This window comes from Podarcis melisellensis (assembly GCF_964234715.1).
Source record: "Podarcis melisellensis genome assembly, chromosome: 14".
Classification (NCBI taxonomy): Eukaryota; Metazoa; Chordata; class Lepidosauria; order Squamata; family Lacertidae; genus Podarcis; species Podarcis melisellensis.
The window spans coordinates 25,314,309-25,338,166 of NC_138546.1; the positions used below are offsets into that span (position 1 = coordinate 25,314,309).

At 50.6% G+C, this 23,858-nt stretch overlaps 1 protein-coding gene across 5 annotated transcripts in view; it reads right to left on the reverse strand.

Moving 5' to 3' along the window:
- Window positions 1-23,858, reverse strand: part of SEMA4B (semaphorin 4B) — a 36,009-nt gene that overhangs the window by 9,336 nt on the left and 2,815 nt on the right. Inside the window, exons 1-6 of one of the 5 annotated variants that reach the window (XM_081888134.1) lie at window positions 17,319-17,389; window positions 16,472-16,779; window positions 2,154-2,314; window positions 1,232-1,294; window positions 975-1,073; window positions 78-189 (exon numbers count right to left, since the gene is read on the reverse strand). In XM_081888134.1, coding sequence (XP_081744260.1) covers window positions 78-189; window positions 975-1,073; window positions 1,232-1,294; window positions 2,154-2,314; window positions 16,472-16,779; window positions 17,319-17,374 — 799 coding nt within the window. In that variant the 5' untranslated portion in view covers window positions 17,375-17,389. Of the gene's footprint in view, window positions 1-77; window positions 190-974; window positions 1,074-1,231; window positions 1,295-2,153; window positions 2,315-13,350; window positions 13,442-16,471; window positions 16,947-17,001; window positions 17,265-17,318; window positions 17,390-23,858 lie in introns of those variants that run through there. The other 4 variants (XM_081888132.1, XM_081888135.1, XM_081888133.1 and 1 more) reach the window with 4 other exon arrangements.

Below are 23,858 nucleotides of genomic sequence, written 5' to 3' on the forward strand. Positions count from 1 at the left end.
GTGTCCCAGCCCCTTCCCTCCTTGGTTCCATGGAATGGAGGGAGGCAGCCACTGGCTATAACCCAGGATCTCCTTACCAACCATGATGGCCGTGGACCTGTATGCAGGATCAAAGGGGCAACGTCCTTTCCCGTCCTCCAGCAACAGCTTCCCAGAGGCCTCTCGCTTCAGACTGAATTCTGGAATGTTCTAAAGGGGAGGATGGTGCAGTGAGGAAGATGCCAGGAATTACGTATTTGGGGGTGGTGTTGAGGCAAAAACTTTTGATTTCTTCTTTTTAAAAAAGGTGTGGGGGCTCAAATAGGCCAGAAGACAAGACCTAGCCTAACCCTTCCCACTAACCCCAAATAGTAGGGGCTGGGGCTCCCCGAATATGTAGACTCTAACTCTAGGGTCTTCAAGAAGACCCTTGTACAGCCTCCAGGTGCAAATCCTGCCAGGGTCTTGGCCTGTGAGAGCACTGAGGTGTGTTTTCAACACTACAGCAGTAAACAGCAGTGGCTCCTTCCCAGAAAACAGGACTCCAGCCAGGGTCTGCCCACAACTGGCAGCTGGAGGCTTCTTCATGAATGGGGCTTGATCCAGTGCAAGAAGGTCCATACAGGACTGGGCCAGGCTGCCCAGGGAGGTGGTGGAAACTCCTGGCAGGACAAACATCTCCAAAGGGCATTTGCTTGATCCTAATGAAGGGTGCATGGGAGAATCTCTTGAGATAGATCAGCTTCTGCCAACCTGGTGCCCTCCATGTGCTCTGGACTACCACCCTCATCAGCCCCAGCTTGCATGTGACACAGGGGTTGATGGGGGAACTGCCGCACTGGCTGGGCTGCTGGGAGTTGTAGTTTGAAATACCTAGAGAGCAGCAGGCTGGTGAAAGCTGAGCTGGTCGGCCCAACCTGATAGTTCTGATTCTCCAAGGTGAGGGGTCCCATACTGGCAGCAAGGTGTGCCTCCCCCCCCACAAGCTTACTCACAATGTAGGTGCAGGTGGGGCTGAAGGCGCTGGTCCCACAGGTGTACAGGTGGGTACTGTTCAGCTGCAGCAAGATCTTGATGTAATTGTGACAGTCTCTCTGCAAGGGACAGAAGAGGAAAGCTTTGAGCTCCGCCTAACTCAGAATGCCCCCCAGCAATGGAGGGGATGCCTTGAGCAGGTCACAGCCCAATCCAAGGGGCAGAAGGAGCCCCCCTGGCATAGGAATGGCAGACCCACGTCTGGTAGGGCACTCACCTGGGGGTCTTTGCCCTTGAAGACACACTGACGCTTCTTCTCCTCCTCAGCCCCCCACAGCAACTGCAAGACAGGAAGAGAGGCGGTGACCAGGAGGCTCAGTCCAGGCACTCCCCTTGCCTCCCTCTAGGGCGGTTTCTAGAATGGCATTTCAGAGCCATCCTTCGCAGGCTGTGAGCCCCAGCAGTGCCCCTCTTGCCCCATTCCCAATGGACCCTTGATTTCCCAATCTTCCTTGATTTCCCCACTGGTACTCTCTGGGGCCTCTCAGTGAACCTCAGCTGCGGCAGTCTCCTGCCCCAAAAGACAGCTCACCCGCTGCAAGAGGGGCCAGCCCAGTGATGTCCAGTGCCAGGGCTGCAGATGCATTAAATGGAAAACACCAGCATCCCCCTTAAGTGGCCCAAATATTATGCCAAGAGCAGGGCCCTGGCATCTAGAGTAACTGGCATGGGGCAGGTCCAAGGGGAGGAGCAGCAACAGCAGCAGCTGCCCAGACCTCCTTTGGCACCTGGAAGGCCATGGGGTACTGACCAGCATTTCCAAACTGTCCTCCTCAATCAAAGGCTGAAACAGCTTGCTTTTAGAAAGACCACAGGCTCCAAGATCCTCAGGCTGCCAGTTTCTGTGCCTGAACCCAAAGAGTGAAGTTGTGTGTGGCAATGGTTTGGAACCCTCCCAGGCTAGGAGCCCTCAGAGGGGGAAGGAGAGGCAGCCTCTGCTGCCAGTGTTGAGGACTGGCTCCTTGACTGAGGCCCAAGCTGCTTCCAGGATGAGTAGGGGCTTGCTGGTCCCATCAGACTGAGAGGTACAACAGAAACAACCAGCCAGTCCGTCAGCCAGTGATGTCCTTCCTGTATATTTCCACTGCACATCTGAACTGGGAGGGCTCTAAAGTGGCCAGTGGGCACCCTGCACTTACTTTTTGGTGCTGTGGCCCAGGAGAGAAGGAGGTGGTGTTGAGGGCAAGGAGCCTCTCACGGGCACCTGCGTACAAGGTGCCCCCATCTGGGCTCAGCATCATCGTGGTGTAGTTGGTGATTCCAGGCTCTTCAAAGCGGGTCAAGAGCCGGAGGGGGGAGCCTGGGGGGGAAGGAGATAAGAAAAGAGAGATGGCCTATGAGTGGCAGGTTGAACCCCAATGTCCCAAGCAGTCCTGCCCCCTCAGCAAGCAGAGAACAAAAGCGCTGCCACATTTCAACAAGTTATCAAGCATGTCTCTACTGCAACTTCATTTGTCAAAACAAAGCTCAAGGCTATCCTGGTCTGTGACCGTAATAAAGTTCATTCAACAAAGCTCAAGGTAGACATAACAGGTCAGAACACTCCAAAAAGGCATTTGAGTGTTGCAAACAATATTCAGTATTGCAGAATGCCCAAGAGCAGCATTTTGCTCAGGGAATTGGCCACACACAAATACAGAAAAGGTGAATGAGTTTCAATAATCCACCTGAGCAGTAAGGCAGAATACAGGAGTCCAGCCTTTTCAGATCATCAAAAGGAGTTATTTGTTCCCAGTCTTTTCTACCCACTACAGGTTTTGCCGTTACTTTTCTCTCATGTCCATCTCTGTGCTAATACAGTAATGGCAAGGTTGCAGGTTTGATCCCCATATGGGACAGCTGCATATTCCTACACTGCAGAGGACTGAAATAGATGATGCTCAGAGTCCCTTCCAACTCTACAGTTCTATGGTTCCTGGTGGTGCTTGTGGTGTCATCGTCTCCACAACAGCCTTGGGCAAGGCAACATTCCCAGAGGCTGTTATGTGGCACATGCCAAAATCTCCACAACTGGCTTACTGGTTCCCTCTTGCATGTATGATGGAGTTTTATATTGGGGGGGGGGTGAGGGACAGAAGAGGAATGACTCCCCAAGGCAGAGATGGCTGCTGCTCAAAATTCCCCTCCACCTCCACCTTTCCCCTTCCGCTTCAGAGCAAAGAGGTGGTACCTGACTCTGGGGGAAAGACCCTTCCTCCAGGTGGCTTCCAGTCAGGGCTCTTGCTAATAGGAAATGACTCACCTCTGCCTGAGGGTACCTGAAACTGCTGGATGATTCAGCTGCAGTGCAGGATAGGACCCTATTGAGTTGGGGGGGGGAACCCTGTGAGTCACACATTGCCATTCTTGGCCCAACTCCTTGTGGGGCACTGGCACCCAACTCCATTTGAACTGGCACACAGCTGAGGCCTCCAGGGCACAGCTTTCAGCCCCAGGACCTCTCATTTTGGAGTGTAAGCCAGAGTTACCATGCTCTGGACGCCTAGAGGAAGGGCTGGGGAGGCTGGCAGGGTCTGTGTAGCTTCAGAAGGGAGGGAGGGAAGGGCAGAGCACCTGGGTGTGGCACCCATCACAGGGACTCTCCCTGGGAGCTTGCTTGCAGAGTCTGGGAAACAGCCTCGGTGCTGGATTGCGAAGCCCAACCCAGCTGACCTTGGGTGACCTTCCCTGTTGCACGGCTCCAGCTCTGCAGCACAGCCTGTTCTGTGTGTTTCAAGCAAGCCTGTGCCTGATTGTTTGCCACTGGACAAGTTCCAGCCCGTTCCTGCTCCTGCTTCACTAAAAGGCTGAAAAGTTCTCCCAGCCCTGCTCTGCCTCCTGGGTGGCAACACAGGCCTGGCGTAGGTGAGGGTGGCTGGTGCTCCGGCTCTGCCAAGGGAACCCAGAGCAGACCACACGTGGCTCAAAGAGCCACACAGTTTGTTCCCAGCCAGCCATGGGCAACAGCCATCTCCCTGCAGCTCTGTGGACTGTGGCTGAGAAAGGAGGAGCCTCTGCTGCTCCTTTGATAGCTGAGAGGCTATGGGAGTTTGGAAATTCATAGAATCATGGAACTGTAGAGTTGGAAGGGACCACAATGCAGGAATGTAAATTCCTCTTTAATAAACTAGAGCAGTGATTTCCAAACCTTTTCAGGCTGCCGCCCTTGGTTGCACAAACCCAGTGCCCCCCTACCTTACCCTATAAAAAGCAGTATTAAGAAAAGCTGTTTGCATGATCCACTAAGGAAGGTAATAACACAGTGACTTTCAGAACAGTAACAATTGCTCACTTATTCAAAATCTAATTAAACTGCTGGTTTAATTAAGTCAACAAAATTGATGAACTTGATCCGGTGATACCAGCTTTCCAAAGTCTGATAGACAGGGGGCCCCTGTCATCCCGTTGCCTCTTGGTGTCCCCCTAGGTAATCTCAATGCCCCCCCAGGGAGTGGTACTGCTCACTTTGGAAACCACTGAATTAAAGGATAACAGAGGGGTGGTCCACTTATGGGTCACCAAAACAAAGAGGAAAGTAAATGCATCACCCCAAAGAAAGAGGACACAGATCTGCATAAAATGTGCATACGCTAGTTTAGATGTACAGATGCAAATTTAGAAACAATTGCTGCCATTTAAATAAAACTACATCTCAGCATAACGGGGAAGTCTGTGGCCACGTGAGCACCCTCAGTCTGCTGCCCAGGTGGCATGTGTCCCCCCCCAAGCTTCTCCATCTTTAAACTTGACTCTCTGGTGCTCTTCAAATAGAGAACACAGCCACCTTCAGATTATACTGTTTATCCCCCCCCCCCACTGCATTCAAGTTTGGAAGCTGCCTACTGAAACAGGCAGTGCTACACAAACACCCCATGCTTCAATCACCTGAGTGCCTGCACACCTCCATCAATTCGCCTTGTGACACTCTTCCCATTCCACCTGGCTCTCCCACAATACAAGCCTCATCTCAAACCTGCCAGCCAGCCCTAGCCAGGAGAAAATGCTTACATCTGGTTGAGAACCTGAAAGGTGACACTTTGAGCACTGGTGTTCCTATGAACTGAGCAAGGAAAACATTCCCACACAGGTGAGTGTGAGAAAGATTCAACGATAATTGGTCTCACTGGTGGGGCTGTGTGGGTGAGCATCTCACAGGTACAGTGAGGGATCAAAAGAACACCTGGGAGGACATTCAGACACTGAAGCCTCTTCCCAAAGACTTCCCAGCTGAGAGCTTTGGCAGGAGCCCGGCCCCCAAGGATGACTAATGGCCTTGAGCCCCACAGGTGGCATAGGTGTGATACAAAAGGGGCAAAGGGACAGCAAGAGTCTGTCTTGCCTTGTCTCCACCACTAATTACTCATCATAGGCAAATGAGAGGAAAGAGAAGGAGGCCAAAGGAGCTCCCAATATCCCCTCAGGTGACCTGCTCTCTTGCAACTGAGTCACCCCTTGAATGTGTGACAAAAGGTGAAGAGGACTGGAAGAGGGACTGTCCCTGGATAACCGGCCGTGCTAAGAAGCAGCTGGCCAGAGTATCAGGGCACTCTGCCTGTGGGGATACCACTGGGCCTTTATAGATATTATGGGCAGAAGAAGTAGGAACACATTCAGAGAAACTCTGGAATTAAAAGTGTGGCTCATCAGTGAAGACCTGGAGGGAAGGTGAGGATCTCTCTCTGAGACAGAGGCTGGGCAGCCATTTGAGCAGGGGGCAGATCCTGCTGGCTCTGTCCAACCCCAGGGAGCTACAACATCAATCTATTAATGGAGTTATTCACCACTTTTCACAAAAGATGCCTCAGAGCAACATGCAATTCATAAAATACGAATAGTGTAAGAAACACTCAAGCCAAATACCAAAAAGTGCCCATCCATCAATATGTATGAAAAGGTCAGAAATCTAATTTCAAGATAATAAAAATCAAGATAATAAACTTTTCATAAAGGAATGGAAATTGTTTGTTGTATATTTACAAGCAAACTGTAACCAGATAAAGACATTGGCAGGATTACTGTAATAACCGGCAGTTTCAAAAAATGTATATCAAGGTAGATGAATAAAAGAATAAATTAAGATAAAATATGCAGGGAATGATGAAAATAAATTTAAGGAAGCGCAGAAAGAGGAGGAAGTAAGCCGAGGTTTGAAATGTTAGAACTACTGTTAAGCTATTGTTGAATTGTATACAACTGAAAATCATAAATAAAAATTATAATAGAAATTAAATTTCAAAACAGCCAGAACCTGGGGACAAAAGTATCTAAATTTAGGGACTATAAACTGAGCATGACGGAGTCAGGTGGGCCTCCCTGGGTAGAGCATCCCACCAAGCGGGGGCGGGAGAAGACACCAACCAGGCTGCGCCCAGCTCCTCTCTTCCCTTTTTCCAGTCACATCACCCTCTGTCCTTCAAGCTGTTCTTCCTTATCCCCAAGAAGCAGGAATCTGCCACCTGCCTGGACATAAAGCAGGCATGTCCAAAGTCAGTTTTGGGGGCCTAATGTGGCACACAGGTAGGTTTAATCCGGCCCCTGTGGCAGCTTATTTTTTATTTCCTGGGGTAAAACTTCAATCCTAAAAAAAAAAGGTCAACAGCTTTGGTCGGCCCTCAAACAATGTTCACTTCATCAAATCTGGCCCTCTTTGAAAAAAGTTGGGGCACCCCTAAGGCAAACTTTGCAGGAAGTCCTGGGGCTCTGTCAGCAGGAAGGTCAGGCTGGGCTGAGAAGGAACAGCTGGCTCAGCCTCTTCTGTGCAGCACAGAGAGGCCCTGGCCCACAACTAGGTGCCAGCATTCCCAGGGGCTCCGAGGCACAAAGAATGCCTAGTTTGTCAGCTGGCAAGATGTCATGTCCTCCCCCCGCCCTCTCTCTCTGGCAGCCTTCACCAACTCATAGCCTTCCAGATGTTTAGGACTACAACTCCCAAGTTGTAGCCTCAGCCCCCATGGCCAGAAGGCGGGAGTTTTATTCCAAAGGATCCAGCTTGGCAAAGGTTATGCAACTGTGGAAGCCAGGAACTGAGGTGCAAGACACAGGCCAGGCTTCTCTGCCTCTCTCTCTCTCACACACACACACTTTGCCTCTTGCCACTGTGCCCTGAAGTGTTGACTAAGCTTGAAGCAGGCTTACAGATAGCACAGAGAGCTGCATCAGCAAAGGGACCCATCCAAGCAAAGCAAAGCGCTAGACAGAATCTCCCTCCAGCTCAGCAGTTGCTTCTCCTATGGGATTCTCTCTAAGATTCAAAGACTGGGCCAACAAGCTGCGCCTGGCAAGAGATCTGTGAGCCGGCTGGGTTTTGCTGAGGGCAGCACAACGCTTTTTGGCAGGCTGGATGAGTGGGTGGGATTCAGCAAAGCCCCTTCTATCCCAAGAGAACAAGTTTAGCTGGGCTGAGGGGAGGAGAGGATGAACACAGTAAAAGAGCAATGAAATCACAGAGGGGCTAGCTAGAGTTCTCTGCTGCATTGTTTTCTAGAGACCATGGACGCCTTCTGGGTGACAGACATTCTGGGAAGGGTGGAGAGGTCCCAATTCTGACAATTTCCACCAACAATTCAAAGTTAGGCTTCCCTGCCAATGCCCTCCTCCACGGCACCAAACCTGAATAAAGTGGGGCAGAGATTTCCCCCCTGCTGCATTTCTCCATGCAAACTTGACCTTTAGAAATGCCTTGCTTCATAAAGTTAACCAGCAAGAGAATGAATTGGCTGAGTGCACCAGCACAGTGGCAGGCCGCAGCTTAAAGTCAAAGTTGCAACTAACTTTTTCAGGTGACTCTCCATAGGAAGGGCAGATATTATTCCACTCAGTTCTTCAAGCAGGCTAAAATTCCCTTCAAATCCAAATTTAATATAAAAGGGAAGTTCAAACTGTTGAGCTGACATCTCTTGAGACATTTACAAGTAAGTATTCCCATAAAATCAGTTTCCAAGAATTGCTCTTACTTCATTTGAATATAAACCACACTGTGCCCTTTATTGATCTCCCCACCACAATCAAATGTTTCAGCTTAACTACTTTTGGCTATTGAAAACACATTTGAAGTGTTTGTCCGTCTATCTACAAATGTAAAATTAAATTACAAGTTTTGTTTACTAAATGTAAGTCAAATCAACATTCTAAAGAAGAGCTCGATCAGGGCAGGGTTCCCACCATCCCTAAAATAAAACCTCAATTCAGAATATTCTGAAAGTCCCAAATCAGTGCTATGGAAAAGAGGGACAAATTCACAGAGGAAGAGGAGAAGTATTATCATTCGTCAGTAGTCATCCGTCATAATGGCTATATGCAACTGTGCCTAAATACCAGTTGCTGGGGAGCAGCACTCCGCCTCCCTCCCCTGCACCAGGAGAGAAGTTGTTGCTTTCATGTCCTGCTTGTGGGCTGAAGGCATCTCTTTGGCTACTGCAGGAAACAGGATGCTAGCCTAGATGGGCAGGGCAAAGTATGAGGCGGCCACTTCAGCTTGGGGTGTCAGGAAGACCCAGGCCAAAGACCTAGAGCAGGTGTGGAGTGTATCTGTGGTCCTCAATCAGCTGCAGTCAGGGAGGATGGAAGTTGTAGTCCAACATCTGGAAGGCCCATAGATTAGTCAGACCTGATCGAGGGCATTTAAAAATTTCAACCCATTGGGGAAGGAAATTTACCAATATTCCCAAAGCCTATATCTATGAGGATGCTTTCCTGGTCATCTCATGACCAGCTGATGGTAACAACATGGAAGCAGGTCTGTTAAGCCATTGCAACCCCTGGAATGCCCTCCCCTTGGGTAATTTGTGAGAAGTAGACAGGAATGACCTTTAAACAACTCTTTTAAAACTTTATGTTTACTCAAGCTGTCTTGAACTCTGACTCAAAGTTCTCTGTTTTGCAGATTGCTCAGTTTTAGTTTTAGTTTTCTCTAGTTTTGGGACATTTTTCTGAGTGGTAGTATTTGTATAGTTTAGAAACATTTATTAAATTAAGCAATGCAATTTTGTAATAAATAGAAATAAAATTACATGGGTGTCCAGCAGGGATGGGGAACAACTGAAGCCCCCCAGGTGCTGGACTTCAAATCCCAGCAGCTAGCATGGCTCATGGATGATGGGAATTGCAGTGCAACCATTTCTGGGGAGGGGGCACATGTTCCTCATCCCTGAGAAAAACAGCTGACTGTTGAAATCCCTGCTTTTCTGCAAGTGTTCATAGAGAAGGATAACAGCAAGTTTGAGTGGCAGTGCAACAGAACGGCTGAGAGGCGCAAGCACAGTGTAGCTAGCGGGAAGGTCAGGCATGAAGAGCTGAAGGAGAATTACCAGAATTTGCCTGCTGGAGCTGGGCTGCCCCATGACTTCCTGCCCCTTGAATGGCCACAGCAGCAGCTGGACAAATCAACGCCTCCCAAACCCACTGATAACACAGCCAGCTTGTGTTTACACAGAAAACAGCCAACATCTCAGAGGGCCACTGCAGGCATTGCGAAAAATTTTAACAAGGGACACAGAGGGAGTGTCTCAGACTACCCATTCAGGTGGTCCGTGGGGACCACCATGGGACAGAGAAAGGCAGAGTCCATCATATTTTAATGTGTAATGTTTTATTATGTTTTTATATATGTTAGAAGCCAGCCAAAGTGACTGGAAGAAGAAGAAGAAGAAGAAGAAGAAGAAGAAGAAGAAGAAGAAGAAGAAGAAGAAGAAGAAGAAGAAGAAGAAGAACCACCTGTTCAGGGAGGACCAGGAAACCTCCTCCAACCTACCTTCCAATGGGGTTTGGACACAAAGTGTGATGTTCTGTGGAGAGAGGAGATTTGCACTCCCCCCTCCAAATACTTGTGCAGTTCTGAAATTCAAGTATCATGCAGAAGTTGTATTATGTTACTGCTGTAAAAAGTGAGGGCATCTAGTGAGCAGTCTGGGCTCTTCTAGAACCCTAGAGCCTGATCAGGCCACCCATCTCTCTTCCCCTCTGCAAACACAGTCACTGCAGTCTCCACACTACTCTAGTCCTCAAGAGGTGCCCCAGTGTTTCAAAGTTGAAGGGATCCCTTCCAGTATAGAGACATGAACTGTCAAGTGTTTTTATGAGGGTGGTGGTGCCAGGATTATAGCAAAATAAAATAATAATAATAATAATAATAATAATAATAATAATAATAATAATAATATCCTGGTGCCTTCCAGATGTTTTTCTTTTACAGCTGTGCTGGCTGGGCTTGATGTGAGCTGGACAGCTCCAAGCTAGGGAAGACTGAAAACAGAGCAGTCTTAGCAGGGACCTTATTGAAGGAAAGCAACGTGAAACATTTGTGTCTTAAAGTGGTTCGTATTCACTGTGAACCTGACCAACTTGGATGCTGCTCCTATGAAGGTGTCTAGTCTCTTTATGGGATCAGTTTCAACTGAAGCAGCCTGAGGATGTGGATAAAGAATCTGGCAAAGGTGTGGCTGGCCACACCCTTGATCCCGTCTTGGCTATTGACCGCTAGCCAGGGGATGAGTGGCATTGGCTAAATCCGGCCCACGGACTGTCTGGGAATCAGCATGTTTTTACATGAGTAGAATGTGTCCTTTTATTTAAAATGCATCTCTGGGTTATTTGTGGGGCATAGGAATTTGTTCATTCCCCCCCCCCCAATATAGTCCACCCCCCACAAGGTCTGAGGGACGGTGGACCGGCCCCCTGCTGAAAAAAAAATGCTGATCCTTGGGCCAGATGGTCTGAGAGATGAGCAACACCTCTTTCAGAGAGTGGGTAGTCCTAGCTGCCTTGAAAGAGGTGGCTGAGCAGCCACATCTTAAGAAATCCACTTTGGACCCAAGACATATGGCCATTTACTGTCCAGATACTCCCTTGGGGCAGGGACTTGGAGAAACTCAGCTGCAGGCATCTTGGGAGGACACTGAGGATCTAGATCCATTTCAAGCTGGGTGTAAGCTCAGTTTGGGTACTGAAAACACCTTGGTTGCCCTGATAAATGACCTCTGTGACTCTCTTGACCCTCCTAAAACTCTTGATCTCTTTTGATATCACTGACCACAGTGTATTGCTGGACCAAACCTGTAAGTGGGAATAGGGGACTCATGAGACATGGAGGTTCTGCTCCTATCTGCAGAGGCAGTTTCAGAAGATACCGTGGTAGTTTTCCACTTAACTCAGTTGCATTTGTGCTTTGAGGGTCCCACAATATTCCCCCCCAGCTTTTCATTATCTTTATAAAGCTGCTGGATACCATCAACAGGGGATTTGCAGTGAGGTGCTATTGATATGCTGGTGACACTCAACTCCACTTCTCCTTGTCACCTGAAATCACTCTTGTGCAAGACCTCAGTATTATTTTTTAAAAACTAAAATGGAAATAGATACTGCTCCCCGACAAAAGCACAGCCCTCCATTTGGCCTGTTGTGAAATGTGATAATTAACAGCTGCTGACATTTGCTTGTGTGCTTCTGGTGATTATTTAAAAAAACAACAACCTGCATGTGCTCAGGTACAGAAAAACCTGTGTGCATGTCCAGAATAGCACAAATATATTCCATCAATCTCTGCCCACCAGAATGTGCAGTAACAAATACCCAAACAGTGTATGGAAGAGAATGTACCAAGAAACTGGATCTGAATGGCTCATTTGCAACATGACACCCTCATCTGGAAGGGCCCCAAGATTCCTCCAAATACTACAAGACGATAAACATTCAGGAACAACACTGTTCAACTTACAGAAATCTGCTGCCTAGATTTGTCACTGCAATGAGAAGCCAGCCACATCCTGACTTCAAGGAGGCCCCAGGGAAGGATGTTCTAAGCTCTTGAAGTCACCCTCTTCACACATGATCTCTGTCTCCTGACATATAACAAGAGTGAACCATGCCTGACCCTCCCCACTCCAACACAGAGCGACAGCAAAGTCTTCCAATCAAGAGAGCAGCTCACGCAGGCCACCTCTGTAAACACTGGGAGCTCCTGCAACTGCCCTAGAAGGCGATTGTGTCTCTCAAGAGAGAAGAGCTTTCCTCCAGCCTGTCTCAGTTGCCCCACTTCTCCAGCCCTGTGGCCTCCCAGAAGCAGGAAGAAACTAGCTAACAAATCTGACCACGTGCCTGGGAAGTTACTAACACTTTCGTCTCTGAGTGATGAATGGGATCTGTGATACCAAAGATTACTATTTCTCTAAGAACTGACTTCCTGGTTCCAATATAGTCTGTGTACTGGGAAGTGGAACAGCTGAGCTCCGTTGTACTGACGTTCGTGCATCCCTTGACTTTAAAAAAATCTCTTATTCCAAACATAGTTTTGTTTGAGTTCATAACATCGCTTGTGTGAAGCTGAATACTGCAGCATAATACTGACAGTAAGACTGGGCCAGCATATAACAGATGTGCTCAGAGACCTGCATTGTTTGTCAATTTGCTACCAGGCCAGGTTCAATGTGTTACAATTACTAAACAAATGAAGCCCTTAATAACTTGGTACCAGTCTACCTGCGAGGTTGCCTTACCCCATATGTGACCTCTTGACCACTTTGATCTCACGAAATGGCACTGTTACAGGCGGCACATAATATCTGTTCCACATTTATAGTAACTTGATCTTTTAGGGTGTCAGCACCTACAACTTTGGAACTCCTTGCCTATTGACATTAGGCAGACGCCTTCCCTGTACTCTTTTCAGCGCCTGCTAAAAACATTTTTGTTCAGACAAGCATACCCAGACATGTTTGTTAGTTCATTGCTGCTTTCTAATTTTTTGAATGTTTTAATTGCTTTGTTAATGGCCTTGCTGTTTCATTCTTTCTGTCAACCACTTCTACAATCAAGGTTTTCTACAATCAAGCGCTATATAAATTTAATGAACTAAATAAATAAGCCTGAATATAAAACGTCTCTGCATTAGCGCTGCAAGATTTCCCATTTCTGAGGATTCTCTGCTACTCTTGTGTTGTCCTCCAAATGCCATTGGAATAGGACTCCAAGCAACAGTGTGTGTGGACACACTCACAGAGAAAATGCAGAGGTGTGTGTTGCAAACTACAATCACGTAGCACTTGCACAGTTCTGAATATCCCTTAGAAACAGTGGCGTAGTGTGGGGGGTGCAGGGGGGGGCCGGCCGCACCTGGCACAACATCTGGGGGTTAGGGTTAGGGGGCGCAAATCCACGGACTAGGGGGCGCAAATCCTCGGGTTAGGGGGCGCAAATTACTTGCCTTGCCCCGGGTGCTGACAACCCACGCTATGCCACTGCTTAGAAAAGCCCCAGCTCACATTCACCAGCAGAGGATGGATAGTGCAACTATGGGAAAGGCAAGAGGGAAACAGCTGAGCAGGGAACGGGAGGCTTGTCTCTTGCTGGGGAACAGGCACCTACCTGCCAGTCTGGATGAGCCAGCTTCCGCAGGATGGTGATCCGTGGGCACCAGCAGAGCACGCATCTGTGACTCCATACCTCGTCACAGGGTTGGGCAATCTCTCGCCCTCGCTTGTGACCCAGAAGGGGCAGAGGCTGGCAGAGGGCCACTCCCACCAGTCTATCCAATCCAGGAATTTCCTGGTCTGGACTCCAAAGTATTACACAGACAACTCTGTTGCTGCAGCAGCTCTCTAGGAAATGAGTGAATATGAGGGGAAGGACTGGGCTGCCAAGTTCCTACACCAGCAAAAGAGAGTCCAAAGGCGCAGCCAAAAGACAACGGTGTCCATGGAAAGGACTGGCTGTGATGCACAGTCCTTTAGGGACACACACCTATGATCAAGCAAGAGGAATTCAGGACATGGTGCTGTAGGGTTCAGCATCTCCATAGACACTGAGTACAAGGTCCTAAGAAGAATGTGGCTGCTGGATCAGGCCAAAGGGGGTCCATTTGGCTCAGCACCCAGTTCCCCCAATGGACAACCAGACGCTCCAACCAGACCTGAGCGCAACGGTAGCAACTCTCCCCAACCTAGCATTTAGCAACATTCTGTTGCCAACAGCGGAGGGAAAGCATAGCCATTGTGGCTGGTAGCCACTGGCACCATGAATTTGGTATCCTCCTCCATGAATTTGTCTAATCATCTCTTAAAGCCTCCATAAGAATATAAAATCAGGCCAATGGCCCATCTAGTCCAGCATCCTCTTCTCACAGTGACCAACCAGGTGCCTGTGGGATTTGGGAACCAGCAGGATTTGAGCACAAGAGCACCCCCTCCCTCGCCTGCAGTTTCCAGCAACTGGCATTCAGAAGCATTGCTGTCTCTAACTGTGGTGGCAAAGCACAGCCGTCATGGCTAGTAGCCATTGACAAGTCACCTCCATTAAAAACTGAAAAAGTTGGTGGCCATCACTGCCTCCTGTGGGAGTGAGTTCCACAGTTTAACTATGCACCTGCCCTGAACTTCAAACTGTGAAGCTTCGCTAGAAAAAAACTGCCCCCTCTTTCCCTTGCAAGCTGTGGGAAGGGAGGGAGGGAGATGCAACAGCTTGTCTGAACTGACTGCAGATGCTTCCAGCTTGGGTCCTCCAGGACATGACAGGTCTTCCTTACTGCTGGAGTGGCCAACTGGCTTCTGTGAGGGGAGTAACAGCAAGAGGGAGCAGAGTCTTCCAAACTCCAACCCCTACTTGGTCAGCAAGAGGCGTTTCCAGGTAGAGGCACCCAGGTGAGCCCATCTCATTTCCCAGTGGCTTATTCCTAAACAAAGTCCTGTGAAGCATCCTTATCAGAAGGGATTGTTTTTGAGGTCACATAGGGCTGTGTCTTGTGATGAGCGCTTCCTATGGGCAAGTTGCCACTTGATGTGGCAGCTGTCGGAGGGACAGGTGCCTCTTCCTCAAACCCACTCAACCTGCACACCTGGCCTTGTGTTGGAAGAAGCAAGCTGCAAGCTGAGACAGCACTTTGTTGCCTCTTGCACGCACACACCCAACCAAGGCCGGAGGAAATAGCAGCCACCCCAAAGTCTGCCCTCTAGATTAGGTGTTTTGCCTTATACCCAATTTTTCTAAGCAGTTCTTTGCTACTAATCCCCTCCATAAACCATCTCCCCATATAATTAATGGTTTTCACAAAAGAAAGTATTTCAGCCACAGGTGAGTCTCTTGGGACCATTCGGGTCACCCACTGCAGCTGGCACCTGGCTGGCACATGCACAGGAGAAGGCCCCAATCCTTCCCCAGATCTCTGGAGGTCCCCAGTAGCTACCCAGCCTCTATTTCATCAGCTCCACTGAAGCAAAATGCAGTTGCCAGAAGAGCTTGTTGGGACAGGTCCCACCACATTCAAACAAACCTGAGAGAGGGAGGGTGCTCAGGTCCCTCCTCTTCCTCCTGCCCCCTGTTGGTCTGAGGAGCAACAAAAACACAGCTCAGGGAGAGTGGGGACTGCAGGGGACTGCTGTGGATGTGGGGTAGCAGCAGAGGCCTGGACTGACCACAGAAGTGGTTGCAGTGACCTCCCAGGGGAGGAAGGACCTCCTTCACTGCCCAGGCCCTATGGAGCAAGAGATGTTGGGGCAGTCACTGTAGGACCCCCTGGAAAGTGAGAGGCTGGCAGCTACTCTTGCTCTGGCAATGAATGGCAGTGCCCAGGGGACAGGGAGCCCCCTTCTCAGGCTCAGCCCAGGGCTGCCGCAGGGTCAGCTGGACTCCCCTTCAGCTCCAAAAGACCCCATCCACACAGACATCAGCTGTCCGAAGCCACAGTTTCCCTGGGGACATGCTCAGGAGCCCCTGGCCAAACCCCCCCACTGGATCAAAGGGGGTTGGCACTAGATGGGCTGGAAAACAAGGGTAACAAACCCCGGGCCAGGATGCTTTTGATGCCACCCACCCACCAGGGTGCAAGACATGTGTAGTTTTCATATGGATGCTGGCCACCCAGTCCGGCCATGGGCCAAATCAGGCCCAGCTCCTGATTTCATGGAGCGGCACTGCTCTCCAGTCAAGGAACCCTTTCTTAAGGAGAGAGGTTGGGTTCTCAACCTTGGGTCCCCAGATGTTTTTCGCCTACAACTCCCATGATACCTAGCTCACAGGACCAGTGGTCAGGGATGATGGGAGTTGTAGGCCAAAAACATCTGGGTACCCAAGGTTGAGAAAGGCTGGATGGTCTTTGTGGCCCCCTTTCAAGGCTTCGGACACCAGTGGGGAGACCAAAAGTGCCATGGCAGTCCTCACCACATCGAGGAAGAAGCTCAAAGGGAAAACCTCTTCACGGAGCCTCTCGGGGTGTGTGTGTCAGTATTCGAGGTGCTTTACAAAGAGCAGAAGGAAAAGACCCTGGGCTCCGCGCCCTCGAGCCCCCGCAAGATACTAAAACACCCCATCAGCCCGCGGAGATCTCCTTCTCCCCACCAGCAGTGTGAAATATAAGCGCGCGCCCCCAACCAGACCCCGAAGGGGCAGGCCGAGAGAGCAGCGTCGGTCCGGTCCCCCGCCGCTTCCCCGGCCAGGAGCATCCCTCGACGGGGCCTCCGCTGTGGCTGGGCCGCCCCCGACCTCTCAGGCTTACCGAGGCGCAGACTCAGGCGCGGCACCGGCTCCTCTTCGGCAGCGGCGGCCAGGAGCGCTCCCAACAGCAGCAGCGCCGACTCCCGGAGCCCCATGGCGCAGTGGGTCCGAGGGGAGCGGGGCCTGGGCAGCAGCAGCGGCGGGCTGCGGAGCGTCGGAGGCTTTGCTCGCTCGACCAGGCAGGCAGGCGGATCAAGTTGCAAAACTTCGGAGCTGCTCGGACTGCTGCTCTTTCTGGTTCCTCCTCCCCCGTCGGGGCGGGAGTGGCCGCGCCTCCGCCCCCTCCCTCGGGAAGAGACAGGTCCGGACCTGAGAGAGAGGGAGAGGGAGAGGGAAAGGGAGGAGGAGGAGATGTGGGTGAAGCTCCGAGAGCCGGCCCCGCCCCAACATCTTTCCCCGGCCGTTGAAAGCAGCCCTGAACGTCCCTTTGCTAATCTCTCCCAGAACCGCACCACCCCCATGCGGTTCCTCCTTCTCCTCCTCTCTCCCGCCCTCCAAAACTGAAGCCCCAATCCCGAGCTCGGCAGCTACCCTCGTTGGGGCTTCGCCTGGCGGTGCCATCGAACCAAAGCACGCGACAGCTTTAGCACCCATGGGTGCCCCCCCCCCGCCAACCCCAAAACTGCAGCCCAAAACAAAAGAGCCTCTTGGGCCCAAGGCAACCTCCCTCCCTCCGGGGCACTATGACAAAGACAGCCCCACCTCCACCTCCCTCTCCTTCCAACTCTTCCTTGGGCTCCATGCCTGCTTCTCCCAGGAGCTAGGCTGAATGGGGGCATCTCACGAACACCCCACTGGGGAGAAGCAAGGGGTGGAAGTGTCCGCATGCCCCCCGCACTGGGCCAGACCTCCCTGGCAGCTCCTCTGCCCTATGGGCATTGTTGAACTCTGGGCTAATCTCCATGCTCTCCTGGGCACAGTGCCCACCCCGCCCTGGCAGAGCGCCCAGGCAGGGCTGGCAAACAGAGAGGGAGAGACACACAGGCTGTGGGGCCAACCAGCAGGGCAGCCTCAGAGAGGCAGGCCTGCAACAGGCTCCTGCCTGTTCCCCTGGCAACTGGCCCGCTGCTCTGAGCCTGCCCTGGGCACCTGGCTCTGCCCAGTCTGACCTCCTTCTCCTCCTGGGTTGCAACTCCCTCTGGTGCATCAGCAGTGAATGGCTGAGAGTCCACCCTAACAGCTGCCTGGGTCAGGGACCACTGAATGCCTCTCTCTCCACCAGCAGGGTGGAAGTAAAACATGAAATATCAACACCATCATTACAACACTCCCGAGCAGGGATCACACCCCTTTCCTTGATTTTGTTTATATAAAATCTTATCCTGAATGAGCAGAATCTCTTAACACAGACTGCATCTGCCTTGGAGGGTGGAGCCTTGAAGGTTATCATGTCCCAGTGGCAGTGCCAGATTTATGTATAGGCTGAAGCCTACTTAGGGGGCCTCACCAGCCTGCCCTCTCCCCAGTGCCTCAGTCTCCTCTCTCCCAAAATTGCAAACCCAAGACTTCATGCGAGGGCAGGCCTCTAAGTCTAGGGGGCCTCGCCAGCCTGCCCGCTCCCCAGTGCTGCAGTCTCCCCTCTCCCAAAATAGTAAACCCTCTTTTACCACAGTCTGGGTGCAATTTCTGTAGTTTGACTAAGCACTGCATGAAGAAGTGCTTTTTCTTATCTGTCTTCAGTCTCCCAACATACAGCTCCATTGATGCCCACTAGTCTTTCTTGCCCCTCCAGTTTCCCCAGTAACTATTTATTGAGGAACTCTCCCATGCTGATCCTGATGCCAAGACCCATGGTTTGGGGCGGGGCAGAGGTGGGGGACCACTTGATTGAGCATCCTATATATCTATATTTGTTAAACAAACAAGAGACAATAAATTAAAATGGCGACTATAATATTAGCTGAATGCGTTTCCTGCCTTCTGTCTGTTGCTGAATTGTCTGGTTTAATATTTTAGAGTTTTTTTGTATATAAGTTGTTTCACCTAAGAATAAACGGATTAATTCCTTGTCTATGGCTGTACAAAAGCTGTAACCAACAATAGAAAGTTCTATGGGCCTTGACTTGCAAATGGCAACCCCTGTACTGAGCGGAGTTTCCTGGTCAGCTTGTTTGGACATGTTTATTTTTAATTCTTAATGCTTTAATTGTGTGCCAGTTTTTTTCTTCTTCTTTAATATGCTATTGACTAGATGGTTTCTGAAGGTTCTTCTGCCTCTGCCCTGGGTGCACTTTTAGGCCGAGCCCTCTGCCTTTCAGAAGGTGACCTGGGAAGCCTAATCCTGCATCACATAAGCTTTAAGATGCCAGTGTGCAGCTCTGCTCTGCTTCCAAACGGAATGTGCTGCCCAGTGCAAAGGAGGGCTCAGGGCCTGCTTGCTTATGAGTTCCACATTGGTTTGGAACAAGACAGAGAACTAGGTGAACCTGTGGTGTGACCCAGCTGCTGCAGGCAGGCTCTTCTGATGTTCTTCAGACTAGAACTCAACCCCTCCATCAAGAATAATTAGAGAGCTGAAGCTTCCTAGCTTAAACCACAGCTGCAATCTGCGGTGCACATGGGCCTGCTTGCCTGCCTTGGAAGGTTCCCCAGAAATGTCAGGACAAAATGCAGCTGTTGGGCTAGGACTGGCTCTAGAGAGGACCCCTGGCCACCAGGCTGCTGCCCATCCATTTCTGGGCACAACTCAAAGTGCTGCCCATTAAAGGCTTGATGTCATCTCAGTGCCAGGCAAAGGACTTCTGCATTTCCTTACAGCTTTAAGCTGTAAACTGGCTATGGGTTTTTGTTTTGTTTTGCTGCTTTCTTTTTTATTACTGCTGGTTTTATATTTATTGCTACGTGTGTCTGTTTTCAATTATACTGTTGGAAGCCACCCTGGGGGCTTTTATGTAATAGCAGCTTTGCAATATCAGGCAAGCACAGCTGTGGATCTTTCCTTCTCCTCACAGATAAGCCCACCTCGACTTTATGATTGTCACCTGAGCCCTCCAGTAGAAGCTCTCTGAGGTCCGGTGGGTGGCAACTGTGGAGAGAGAGAGAGGACCCAGTGTCCACCTCAGCACCTGCAACCAAGACTCTCGTCTGGTGTTGATGTCCTTTGGGTGGCAGGCAAAGATGCTCTTATTGCTCACCCAACATATTTTGGAGCTGGTTTTAACTGAAGTCCTCTTCAGGCACTACAGTGGTACCTCGGGTTACATATGCTTCAGGTTACAGACACTTCAGGTTACAGACTCCGCTAACCCAGAAATAGTACCTCGGGTTAAGAACTTTGCTTCAGGATGAGAACAGAAATCGTGCTCCAGCAGCGCGGCAGCAGCGGGAGGCCCCATTAGCTAAAGTGGTGCTTCAGATTAAGAATAGTTTCAGGTTAAGAACGGACCTCCGGAACGAATTAAGTACGTAACCAGAGGTACCACTGTATTTAGTCCCTTCCTTCTGATGCAGAAAGCCTCCTGCACTGGAGGAGCATATGTGGGGAGCCTCCATGAGCACAGGAAGCTCCTTGCTTCAGGAATAGCAGTCAAACGACGGAGAAGCTAGAAGGAGCCGAGCAATGATTTGGCAGTGCTGTTCCATTATGTGTGTGCTTCTTCTTCAGGGCAGTAATGCCTAAAGACGGTATGTGTTGTATTGTTGCGCTGTATTTTGAGTTTTTATTTATTCAAATATTTATAACCCACCTTTTAAAAGTTGTTCACATGCTGTTTTAAGCTCATAAAGACAGCAGCAATTTCAATAGAACCACTAATTTTAAAAGAAATTCAAGCACAGCATATGAAATAATCAAACACAGGCTGGAACAGAAACATCTTCAGAGCTTCCTTAAAGGTTATCAGTGTCCAAGATGTACATCTCTCCCTGGAGAGAGGCTTCCAGAGATGTGGGATCTCCACTCAAAAGGCCCTGTCCTTGCTGCCCACCAATCTAACCTCTCCTACTGGCAGGCCAGACCTCAGGACTTCAGGCGCTGATCTCAACATTCAGGTGGGCAAACAGCCCTACAGGTAACCTGGTCCTAAATGGTTTAAGACCTTGAAGACCAAAACCAGCACCTTGAACTGGGCACAGGAATGAACAGGCAGTCACTTTAACCAGTACAGTGGTACCTCGCAAGACGAAATTAATTCGTTCTGCAATTTTTTTCGTCTTGTGAATTTTTCGTCTTGCGAAGCACGGATTCCCATAGGAATGCATTGAAAATCAAACTTGCAAGACGTTTTCGTCTTGCGAAGCAAGCCCATAGGGAAATTCATCTTGCGAAGCAACTCAAAAAACAAAAAACTTTTTCGTCTTGCGAGTTTTTCGTCTTACGAGGCATTCGTCTTGCGAGGTACCACTGTACAGTATAGGTGTGATATAACCTCAGCTGCCACTTTCTATAACCATTACAGGTTCAAAACCACCTTCAAAGACAGTCCCACCCAGAGCACCTTGGAACAAGTATGAGCACCTTCATCAGCAAAATGCAAAGCCAACTGGTCATGGCAGACCCTGCAAGGCTCCAGATGCTGACCCAGCAGGGCCTGAGATGTGTGTATCCCCAACCACAGCAAAAAAAAGTACGGTACTCCATTAGCTTTCATTTCACAAGTCAGTTGCCCTGAGAGGTCTAAGAGCTGAAGCAAAGGGTGGGATACCATCACTTTGAACAAACAGAGGCTGTACTTCAGGAAATGAGAATCCCCAAGTCACCTTTGCACAGAACTCTATCCCCCCCTCTCTTTCTGCTTCCCTTCCACTTCCAGCAACCACAGCACCCCTGTAGGGTGGTTCTAAGAATTAAGAAGCCCCCTGAGCTCTGGGAAGCCCTGTCTGAAGGAGAAATCTTTTGGCATTGCCTGCATTTAAGTCCCCCACCCCTTCCAGTGGGGAGTGGCAGCTCTGCCAAGGATGGTGGCGAAGGAATCATTTGCTCATGCCCAGCACTCGGCCTTTGCATCTTAAAGGGAGAAGCAGAGAGGGAGAGACATGCTCATGGCAGAGAACATGGCGCCTGTGGCCTTCCAGTTCACATATAATGCAGTTCCTGAGCATCATGGCAGGAACCGCCACGTGACATTCAGAAAGGAAGATCTCCCACTCTTGCCTTGAACTCAGTGCAGATATTTGGTCTCTCAACTCTTATGGTCTTATGACACTGGGAGCCCTGGCAGGGGCCCATCCACACCCTGTCTTTGCACAAAAAGGGAGTACACAGAAACATCACCTCTCCCCTCACTTTAGGAAAACAAACTGTGCAGCAAGAGGAGCAAGCACTCGAGGAGATGGAGGAGGGTTTCAATGCACAGGCTTGGCCCTAAACAAAAAGGATTCCCCCTGATTCCCTTCTTTGGGGCCCTGAGACAGTTGAGCAGGCTTCTTTCCTCCCAAACACAGCTGTCAGGAGGGAGAGGAGGATGAAGAGGGTCCAGGTGGGACTCTGCTCAGGAGCCCCCTCGAGGACCTCCTCGCTGCATCCGTCCAGCAGTAACCACGGCAACCCGTGATGAATGCCTGCCACTTGGTTTGCCATGGCAACGGAGGAGCATGAGAGAATGGCCCCGGGAACTAGCAAGGGTCGAGGTGGTGGGTCAATGAGCATTGGCATCAGCACGGGGAGGATCAGGGGCCCAGCGGAGCGAAGTGGGGGGGGGGGGAGAGAGGCGGGGGAGGAAGTGGGGGAGGAGGAAAGGCAGTGGCTGTTTTCATCTTCCCAGAGGGAGGGTGGCCAAGATGTGGCTCTGGATTGGTCCCAAGCAAACGGTGGCGGCAGCAGCAGCACCCATTGCAAAAGGAGGGAGGCAAAGCCCTGGCAGCCAGGACAAAAGCAGCTTGGGAGAGAGGCCAACTTCACCCCAGGCCTCCCCTTTCCTGGGCCGAGAGATGCGAGGAGGGAGCAAAGCTCTCCAAGGGCAGCCAGTGGCTGAGAGAGAGGAGGGGGCTAGAGGGCTTGAAGCCAAACAGCCCAGCGCTTCTGCCCTTCCCTTTGCAATCCTGCAATTTGCCTGCAGAGATGCTCAGGTATCTCCAGTGGCAGATGGGTTTCTAATACCGTTATCGTTACACAACCCCACCCCTTATACAATTGCATCAATTCAACTGGGCAGAGGCAATGGATACATGGGGGGCAGGGAGAGGAGCTGGCAGCCCATGCCTGGAGTAAGGAGGTGCCCTTGTGGGCTTGGGTCCCTTTCTTCTATCTACAGACCTCACAGCCACACCCCTGTGCTGGGGCTCCTTGCTTGTGGTGGACTAGCACCTTGGGGAGCCTCCTGTTGGGAATGATGGGCTCCCTCACAAGGTGGCTGGGAGGGCAAATGTCAAAGTGTGCATGCACTCCTTCCCTATCAAAAAGGCAGTTAGTCCCCTGCTGAGTCTTCTCTTGAACTCTCCTCCACTTCCGGACATTAGGAAAGGAAGCCTGGAGGCAGAGATTCCAGGTGGCTGCCCAGGTGGCTAGCTAGCTGGCTGACTGCCCACCCACAGGACACCTCTAGGCCTGAGAAAAATGCAGCCAGCCAGCTTTGCTTGGCCCAGGTATATTGTCATGCCCTGGGATTTGGGAGGAAGGGATCCTGAAGCACACAATCAATGGTGTCATTTGATCTCCTAGCTCAGGACAGGGCCCAGATCTGGTTGCAGGCAGGGGCAGGCAGCTGGGAGGCCAGCCTGTAGAGGCTGGGTAGGAGCTCAGCACTGGCCCTTTCAGACAAGGGAAGGCCAACCCCATGCCCTGTTGCCTATATAGAATCCAGGTGCTGTGTTGGGGGTGGGGGAGAGGGAGCCCCTGCAAAGTATTGGGAGACAGACCACCATGTGCCATATGACCTGCTGCACCCCCTTCACCACTGCCTGCCCTCAGAGACTCTCCCACATTTAAAGTGCATGACTTTCCCCAAAGAATCCTACAGCTTGAGGGTGCTGAAAATTGTAGCTCTCTGAAAATAACTACAGGATTCTTTGGGGGAAACCATGCACTTTCAATGTGTATGGGGTGGGTGTGACCCACTGCAGTGCTGGGTGCTAATGCTGAAGCAAGAACCAGCCACTGGTCCAGTCGGATGACCCAATGTAGACCTTCAGATGCCCCCTCTCCTCCCTGGGAGAAAAAAACTCTCCCCAGTCACTGCCAACCAGGCTGGCTGGGACACACATGAGCGAGTGCCTTCTTGGGTTGCCTCTTCCTTGCCCAGTATTGTCAGCATGCATGTGGGGAGCAGCTCAGAGGAGCCACGTCCTAAGCCATGCTGACTCAATCAAGATGCCCTGTGCCCTCCTCCCATGGCAGAGAGACCCAGCAAGGGCCACTGATGACTCCAAACAGTGCAAGCAGGCTGCCAGGGAGGCTGTTCCTCTTTGCAACTGCAACTGATGTTAGAATCCGCCCCCCTAAGGTCACAGCA